The sequence below is a fragment of the Cebus imitator genome, unplaced genomic scaffold (assembly GCF_001604975.1).
Source record: "Cebus imitator isolate Cc_AM_T3 unplaced genomic scaffold, Cebus_imitator-1.0 Scaffold316, whole genome shotgun sequence".
In the NCBI taxonomy this organism is placed as follows: Eukaryota; Metazoa; Chordata; class Mammalia; order Primates; family Cebidae; genus Cebus; species Cebus imitator.
This window is the reverse complement of record NW_016107631.1, coordinates 459,010-467,361: the sequence shown is the minus strand read 5'-3', so window position 1 is coordinate 467,361 and position 8,352 is coordinate 459,010. Positions and strand designations below refer to the sequence as shown.

Here is an 8,352-nt window from a genome sequence, read left to right as displayed (position 1 = left end):
GCTAGAAGAGTGCTTTCCAGGACAGTGGATGTTTGCCTTATGTAAACAAAATGTGTAAGAGAATTCCAGCCAATTTGAAAATGTCATTTGTTTTTGGGAGATGGTCTCGCTCTGTCGCCCAGGCTGGAGTGCAGTGGTACAATCTCGATTCACTAAAACCTCTGCCTCCCAGGTTCATGCAATTCCCTGCCTCAGCCTCCTGAGTAACTGGAATTACAGGCACCTGCCACCATGCCCAGCTAATTTTTGTATTTTTAGTAGAGACGGGGTTTCGCCATCTTGGCCAGGCTGGGCTTGAACTCCTGATCTTGTGATCCACCTGCCTCAGCCTCCCAAAGTGCTGGGATTACAGGTGTGAGCCACTGCGTCTGGCCTTTGTTTTTTGTGTTTTTTAAGATGGAGTCTTGGTCTGTCGTCTAGGCTGGAGTGCAATGGCACAGTCTCGGCTCACTGCAACCTCCACCTCCCGGGTTGAAGTGATTCTCCTGCCTCGGCCTCTCAAGTAGCTGGGAATACAGGTGCTCACCATCACGCCCAGCTAATCTTTTGTATTTTTAGTAGAGACAGGATTTCACTATGCTAGCCAGGGTGGTCTCGATCTCCTCACCTCGTGATCCACCCTCCTCAGCCTCCCAAACTGTTGTCATTACATGCGTGAGCCACAGTGTCCAGATCGGTTTTAAATGTTCAAAGTATAAAAGATGGCAGAAGGGGGCCTGGCATGGTGGCTCACGCTTGTAGTCCCAACACTGGGAGGCTGAGACAGGCGGATCATGAGGTCAAGGGATTGAGACCATTCTGGCCAAAGTAGTAAAACCCCATCTCTACTAAAAATACAAAAATTATTTTTTGGGGGGTGTCATGGTGCATATCTGTAGTGCCAGTTACTTGGGAGGCCGAGGCAGGAGAATCACTTGAACTCAGAAGGCAGAGGTCTCACCACTGCACTCCAGCCTGGCAAGAGGGAGACTTTGTCTCAAAAAAAAAAAAAAAAAAAAAAAAAAATAGCCAGGGGTGTCTGGGCCACAGACCAAGACCCTGACTCAAAAATACGTATTAAAAAAATCATTAAAATAAAAACATAATCCAGCAAAAGAAGCAAGACGGGGCTGGGTGCAGTGGCTCACGCCTGTAATCCCGGCACTTTGGGAGGCTGGGGCAGGTGGATCATAAGGTCAGCAGTAGGAGATGTGCCTGGGCAACATAGTGAAACCCCATCTCAACCAAAAATACAAAAAAAGTTAGCTGGGCGTGGTGGCGGGCACCTGTAGTCCCAAGCTACTTGGGAGGCTGAGGCAGGAGAATTGCTTGAACCCAGGAGGCCGAGATTACTGTGAGCTGAGACCACACCATTGCACTCCAGCCTGGGTGACAAAGCGAGACTGTCTCAAAAATAAAAAAACAAAAATAAAAAAAAGAAGCAAGACAGAAGAGGTAAAGTGACTTGGTCACAAGGGGCAGTGGCAGAACTGGTATCAGGACCCTTACCTCTGCCATCGCTACAATGATCTATATTTTTTAAGAGAAGGGCTCACTCTGTTGCCCAGGCTGACGTGCAAGTGGCACAATTTCTACTCACTGTAACTTCAACCTCTCAAATAGTCTGTGTCTTTGTCATAAATGGAAAGTTAGAGTATCACTCGCTAGGGAGACAGATGTGATCTCAGCACACTACAGCCTTGAATTCCTGGCCTCCAGCAATACCCCTGCAGGCACCACCACTCCTTTTTGTTGTTGTTGTTGGAGACAAAGTTTCACTACTGTTGCCCAAGCTGGAGTGCAAGACAGGATCTCGGCTCACTGCAACCTCCGCCTCCCGGGTTCAAGCGATTCTCCTGCCTTAGCCTCCGAAGTAGCTGGGATTACAAGCGCGTGCCACCATGCCTGGCTAATTTTTTTTTTTTTTTTTTGAGACGGAGTTTCGCTCTTGTTACCCAGGCTGGAGTGCAATGGCGCGATCTCGGCTCACCGCAACCTCCGCCTCCTGGGTTCAGGCAATTCTCCTGCCTCAGCCTCCTGAGTAGCTGGGATTACAGGCACGTGCCACCATGCCCAGCTAATTTTTTGTATTTTTAGTAGAGACAGGGTTTCACCATGTTGACCAGGATGGTCTCGATCTCTTGACCTCGTGATCCACCCGCCTCGGCCTCCCAAAGTGCTGAGATTACAGGCATAAGCCATCTTCCCCGGCCTAATTTTTATATTATTAATAGAGACGGTTTCACCATGTTGGCCAGGCTGGTCTCAAACTCCTGACCTCAAGTGATCCACCCACCTCGCTGGGATTACAGTGAGTGCTGTAATTACACCTCGGCCTCCCAAAGTGCTGGAATTACAGGTGTGAACCACCACACCCAGCCAAGCACCACCACTCTTTAGGGCAGAGTCTGGCATTTTGCTGCATTTGCTCAAGCAAGCTCTGTGGGTCCTGTTTCCTGTCTCATTGTTGAGTATGTTTTCATATTCACCAATCTTTTCATCGCCAATCCCCATTTCTACATTTAATCACACACATCTCAGAGTGCTAGGGCTTTATTACAAATGGAGTTGACTGCTGCAGAGGCCCTTCTCCAATCTTTCTTCTCAACTTTCTTCCCTCCCAAAGACATCCCTCTAGGGAAGGTCAGTAGGCCATTAGGGAGGAGGAAATCTGGAGAGTGAAAAGGAGCACTGCTTTTATCAAAGTGCTCTGAAACATCCACTGAGTCTGAAGGCTGGTTCCAGCTGAGACTCTTCTAGTGGAAGAGGTTTAGCTCTTATCTTCAAGGTCCTTCATTTCTACGTCCTGAGGGGCTTTCGTCTTCTTTTGCCTTTTGAGCTGTGGTTCACTAGTCCTGGCTGGCTTTGTAGGGGCTTCCACTAAGTAACGGGAAGAAGGAAGTATTAATCCAAATAAATCCAGGCTTTCCCTCACCCACCTCTATCCGAGACTCACCTTCCATGGCTGCCTTGTCTTTCTGGGCAAGCCGGATCTGCTGCAGGAGTTTTCTGCGCTTCTTCCCGGAGAGAGTAATATTGGCACGTGCACTGGACCTGATGGATAGGTGAAAGTAAAGATATCTAGGACCCGAACCAACTGAGGTCACACAAATGTTTCTGGCTCTAGAAAAAGTATTAAATAAATATAATATAAATGATAAAGTATTAAATATAGAAAAAGTATTAAACAAAGTACTTAACATTAATTGTTAAAGTTTTGTATGTAGTAGAAACCCTAAATATTTACACTGAAGAAGCCAATGAAGGGACATAGACCCGGCGCGGCGGCTCACGCCTGTAATCCCAACACTTTGGGAGGCTGAGGTGGGAGGATGACCTGGGGTCAGGAGTTCAAGATCAGCCTTGCCAACATGGTGAAACCCAAGGAGGTGAGCTGAGAGGTGAAGCTGCTTCGGAGCTCTGCAGGGCAGAGAGAAGACTCGGTGGGGACTACCAACAGGACGAGGGTCTGGTACTCACGCCCGCTTCTTGAGGTGGTGCCTCGTGATCAGCCCTTGGTCTATCACAGCCCCGATCACCCGGTGTCTCAGACGCCGCTCCCGATTTAACACCCGCCGGCGTTTGAACAGCTTCTTCTTCAGCTCCTACCCGGGAGAAATATGCGAATCAGATGGAGGCAGCGCGCTGCGACCCCGGGCTGCTCCACCCAGCAACCAGTGCCCCCCTGTTGATCCCATCTCGGGCGAGACAAAAGGGCTCGGGGACGCTTGAGGAAACAAAGCCACGGCCCCCACACAGTCACCGTTCGGGGACGGTTGATCTTTCCCCCCGGAGCTCCCATAGTCGCGCTGCTACGGCAGCTCACGGTCCGTACTTCCGCTCCGCACCGGATCCGCGGGTTCCGCGGGCCAATCGCACCTCGGGGGCGGGTCCTTGGGCTATATAAAGGAGCTCCGTGGACTGGGAGGCCTTTTGGAGGGCGGAGAGGTGGTAAGTGTGGGTTTTGCTGTAGTGTCCGAATTGAGCGTCCGGGTGGAGTAGAGGTGCCGGGCGGAGGGCTCTGGACTGGGCCTCAGGACCCTCCTTTTCTTGGCGGGGACCGGGTTTGTGGTCTCGCTCCCCGTAATGTACGGAGGAAGAGGGAAAGGGCTCTGGTCCCCTCGGCGTCATGTCTTCGGTGCCGGTGGCTTCCCATCCGCTGGTTCTATCCTCAAGCGCCGAGACACCCGGCATCTCGGAGCAGGGCAACCGAGATCCAGCTGTTTCCTTCACGGGGGTGCTCACACTTTCTCATTTGATTTCAGGTCTGCGGACGCTGTATCCCCTTTTCCACATCCCGCTGCAGCCAATAAAGGCCGTTCCTACCATAGTCGGTCTGTGTCCGCGTTCCTTTTTCCGAGACTGCAGAGTTCGGGGAAGCTGTACGAGTTCTTCTGCTACGCGGAATTTGCAGATCTTTCCCTGGATCTCAGGCCTCCGGCTAGAGTAGGGTGGACACTTCACACAGGTCCTCTGGTCGACCTTACCCGGACTTACAGATGGCCGCGCTGCGTCGAATGCTCCACCTGCCGAGTCTGGTGGCAGGGGTGTGCCTCCCTTTTGCGGGTAGGGAGGTGGGGGCAGAGTGGGGAGGGCAATGTGGGTTCATCGTGACCCGAGAGCCTAGTCCCTGAAATTGTGGCTCTCAGACCCCATCGTGGGCCGGGTGCGGTGGCTCATGCTTGTAATCCTAACGTTTTTAGAGGCCCAGGCGGGCAGATCGCTTGAGTCCAGGAGTAAAAGATCAGCCTAGGGCCACATGGTGAAACACTGTCTACAAATAAATACAAAAATTAACAGGGCATGGTGGCGCCTGTAGTCCTAGCTTACTCAGGAGGCCCCGGGTGGGAGGATCACCCGAGCCTGGGAAGTCGAGGCTGCAGTTAGCCATGATTGAGTCACTTCACTCCAGCCTGGGTCACAGTAAGAATTGCCCCTCCCTCCCCCAAAAAAAGACCTCAGTGTCCCAGTGTGTATATGCATCGTTTTTGCAGTGGCGAGATAGATGGAGTGACATGTACCCTCCAACCGTGTCCACAGGCTCACTGGCTGGTAGCTCCCTGGCGGACCGCTGTCTCTGGGATCGGCTCCACTCCCAGTCCTGTTTGGGCAGTGTCCCCACCTTCGACTGGTTCTTTGGATACGAAGAAGTCCAGGGGCTCCTACTGCCATTGCTGCAGGAGGCACGTGCTGCCTGTCCTCTGCGGGTCCTGGATGTGGGCTGTGGGACCTCCAGCCTATGTACTGGCCTCTACACCAAATCCCCACACCCAGTGGATGTGCTTGGGGTGGACTTTTCTTTTGTGGCTGTGGCCCACATGAACAGCCTCCTGGAGGGTGGCCAAGGCCAAATGCCTCTACGCCCTGGGCACCCTGCTTCCTGCCTCCGCTTCATGCAGGCTGATGCCCAGAACCTGGAGGCTGTGGCTTCTTCAGGTTCTTTCCAACTACTGCTGGACAAGGGCACCTGGGATGCTGTTGCCCGAGGGGGTCTGCCTAGGGCTTACCAGCTGCTGTCAGAATGCTTGAGGGTTCTAAGCCCTCAGGGGACCCTGATTCAGTTCTCAGATGAGGACCCTGATGTGCGACTGCCCTGCCTGGAACAAGGGTCCTGTGGCTGGACTGTGACTGTGCAGGAGCTAGGCCCATTCAGGGGCATCACCTACTTTGCTTACTTGATTCAAGGCTCATTAAAGACATGTTAGTAGTCCTGACCCTAATATTTCTGTGGGCAAGGAGAGGGCTGAAGAGTGAGCTATGTCTTTCCAAGGTATCTGGCTGGCTGCAAAGTGAGAATTTGAGTCCTGGCTTCCACGTTTACTAGCTGGGTGCACTACTACTGAATGTTTCTGTGCCCCAGTTTACTCATCTGCAGAGTGGGAATAACCTAGAGTTGAAATATTTAGCACGAGGTGAGTGCTGAAAAGAGAAGTTTCAAGTGGGTCATTCCCCACTTCCTAAACTGGAGCTCCTAAAAGCAGCGAACAGAAACTGAATCCAACCCTCTGCCCCACCGACTGGCTTGTAAATTTTTCTCACCTGTAAAAGGAGATTGTGAGAGGATGGGTATAAGGAGCTTCATAAACCTGGATGAGATGTTTGAAGGGGAGGGAGCAATACTTACCCTCAAAGCTACTGGGAGGCAGGAGATGGGAATATTCCACAAAGCTGCTTCTGCAAACACCGGACCCTGTTCCTGAGTCCCAGAAAGGACAGTGGTTGGTGGCTCCCTGACACTCTGTGTCCTCAGGAATCCAACAAGCATCTTCCTCATCCTGGTCCTGCCCCCAGCTGAGTCCAGCGTTAAATGTTCTTAAAGGAGATCTAGCATCCTGTGGGCTCCAAGCCCAGCCTGGAATGGAGAAGAGAGGGGAGCTACAGTGAAAAATATTACTGATATGAAATTACAAAACGAGGCCAGGCATGGTGGCTCATGACTGTAATCACAGCACTTTGGGAAGCCAGCCTTGGCAGATTGCTTGAGTCCAGGAGTTTCAGCCCTGGCAATAAAGTGACAGCCCTAACTCTACAAAACAGCCAGGCATAGTGGCACAGTAGTCCCAACTATTCAGGAGGCTAAATTGGGATGACAGCCTGAGCACTGGGAGATTGAAGCTGCAGTGGGGCGTGATATGCTGCTGTACTCCAGCCAAAAATTACTTTCTGTGGCAGTTTTTGCTCATGAAAAAATACAGCAATTATATGACTTAACAGCCTAACTTGGCAGCCTCAATTTTCTCATTTATAAAGGGGAAATACCTTCATTGGGTTGTTCTGAAAATCAGAAGAAGTCAGTGTTTAGCATAGTACCTAGCACAAAGTAAATGCTCAAAGAAATGTAGCTTTTTTTTTTTTTTTTTTTTTTTTGAGACGGAGTTTCGCTCTTGTCATCCAGGCTAGAGTGCAATGGTACAGTCTTGGCTCACCACTACCTCCGCCTCCTGGGTTCAAGCAATTCTGCCTCAACCTCCTGAGTAGCTGGGACTACAGGCATGCGCCATCATGCCCAGGTAATTTTTGTATTTTTAGTAGATACAGGGTTTCACCTTGTTGACCAGGTTGGTCTTGATCTCGTGACCTCATGATCCACCCGCCTCAGCCTTCCAAAGTGCTGGGATTTATAATCCACCCTGCCCAGCCAAAATGTAGCCTCTATAACAGTACACAGACATGAAAAAAAGTCTAGACGAGAAGGCATCGAAAATGTAAACTATTTTTAGGTAGTTGGACTTAAGGTAACTATCTTTTTCTGCAGGTCTCTAAAGTTCACCAACTTTGCCAACTGCCTTGACTTTTCTCTCCCAGATCTTCACATTTATTGAGCACCTGCTATGTTCCTGGCACTGCTGAATGCAGAGGTCATAACTGACATCCGTCTTGGCTCTGCCCAGAACATTCAGAATGCAGTGGCCTCCTGAATGAACTACCTCACTCACCTGCCTCTTCAATTTGGTCTTGGAAAAAGGCCTCCGCCTCCTCTTCCTCACCATCAGTGAGCAGCAGCAGCTCCTCATGGGGCCAGTGGAGATCCCCACTCTCTTCATTCACCTCAGAGGCTCCCACCACAATAGATGGCAGATGGGACTTTTGAGAGAAAACCTGAATAGGGACAGCAGGGAGGTTGGCCCAAATTGGAGGGTAAGCCAGCTGTCAGACACAAGGTGGGGAAGTACTAACCTGAATATCCTGGTGACCTTCAGCCTTGCCAATCTCTCCTCTGTCCCCGAGACGGTTGGGCAGCCTGGGACTTTCTGGATGCTGAGAGGAGCCTAGGCTATTTCTATTCCAAAGCCCATCCTCCTCGCTGCTCCCTGGCACAAGGGCCATGGTGGTGATTCTTAGGAGTGCAAGATGATTGAACTCAGAGGAGAATACTCCTTGCCCAGTGCACCCCACAAACTGTTCCTCTAATCTTCTTTGGAGCCTGGCTCCTTAGTCACTGACGTGCTAGGCGATTATGGGCTTCCTGGGGAGGGGAAAATGCCTAAGAAGTGAGATAGGATCTTTATTTCTACTTACTCCATGGAGACACTGGGATGGCAGCAAGGGTAGGAGACAAGGGCACCTGGATTAAAGCCCTATGAGCCGAGAGTTTTGATAACAACTTGGAATTTCCTGACTCCTTTGCTTACTGATTTTCCCAAGCTGGCATGTTTATATGTTATTTAATGAATATTTTCATGGTGTTTACACTTTGTCAGGAGCTGTTTTGTTTGCTTTACATGTAACTCATTTAATTATCCTAAAACTATGAGACAGGTACTGTTAATAAGCTTCATTTCTGATGCAGAAACCGGGGCACAAGAAATTCCTTAGGATCACAGCTAAGAAGTGTTTTCTTTTTCTTTTTTTTCTTTTTTTTTTTTTTTTTTT

At 50.3% G+C, this 8,352-nt stretch overlaps 2 protein-coding genes and 1 non-coding gene across 3 annotated transcripts; 2 read left to right on the top strand and 1 right to left on the bottom strand.

Moving 5' to 3' along the window:
• Positions 1 to 2,516: 2,516 nt before the first annotated feature.
• Positions 2,517 to 8,168, bottom strand: LBHD1 (LBH domain containing 1). Its single transcript, XM_017503958.2, has 6 exons — positions 7,657 to 8,168; positions 7,416 to 7,578; positions 6,104 to 6,331; positions 3,460 to 3,584; positions 2,936 to 3,033; positions 2,517 to 2,859 (listed from the first exon to the last, which is right to left on the bottom strand). The coding sequence occupies exons 1-6, from the start codon at positions 7,804 to 7,806 to the stop codon at positions 2,829 to 2,831; spliced, it is 795 nt and encodes a 264-aa protein (XP_017359447.2). The 5' UTR covers positions 7,807 to 8,168; the 3' UTR covers positions 2,517 to 2,828.
• CSKMT (citrate synthase lysine methyltransferase) lies at positions 3,875 to 5,693 on the top strand. The gene is made up of 3 exons (XM_017503954.2): positions 3,875 to 3,930; positions 4,245 to 4,545; positions 5,020 to 5,693. Exons 2-3 carry the CDS (start codon positions 4,479 to 4,481, stop codon positions 5,682 to 5,684), a joined length of 732 nt encoding a protein of 243 aa, XP_017359443.1. The 5' UTR covers positions 3,875 to 3,930; positions 4,245 to 4,478; the 3' UTR covers positions 5,685 to 5,693.
• LOC119467674 lies at positions 4,020 to 4,168 on the top strand. Its single transcript, XR_005196216.1, has one exon. It is a non-coding gene; the product is annotated as a small nucleolar RNA SNORA57 (small nucleolar RNA).
• Positions 8,169 to 8,352: the final 184 nt, after the last annotated feature.

Excerpts from the sequence above, each read along its gene's own strand:
- LBHD1 (XM_017503958.2), bottom strand. The coding sequence starts at position 7,806 with ATGGCCCTTGTGCCAGGGAGCAGCGAGGAGGATGGGCTTTGGAATAGA. Across the intron at positions 3,585-6,103 it reads GCCTCCCAGTAGCTTTGAGG|GAGCTGAAGAAGAAGCTGTT; the intron begins GTAAGTATTGCT and ends TCTCCCGGGTAG. Across the intron at positions 2,860-2,935 it reads AGACAAGGCAGCCATGGAAG|TGGAAGCCCCTACAAAGCCA; the intron begins GTGAGTCTCGGA and ends CCCGTTACTTAG.
- CSKMT (XM_017503954.2), top strand. The coding sequence starts at position 4,479 with ATGGCCGCGCTGCGTCGAATGCTCCACCTGCCGAGTCTGGTGGCAGGG. Across the intron at positions 4,546-5,019 it reads GGTGTGCCTCCCTTTTGCGG|GCTCACTGGCTGGTAGCTCC; the intron begins GTAGGGAGGTGG and ends CCGTGTCCACAG.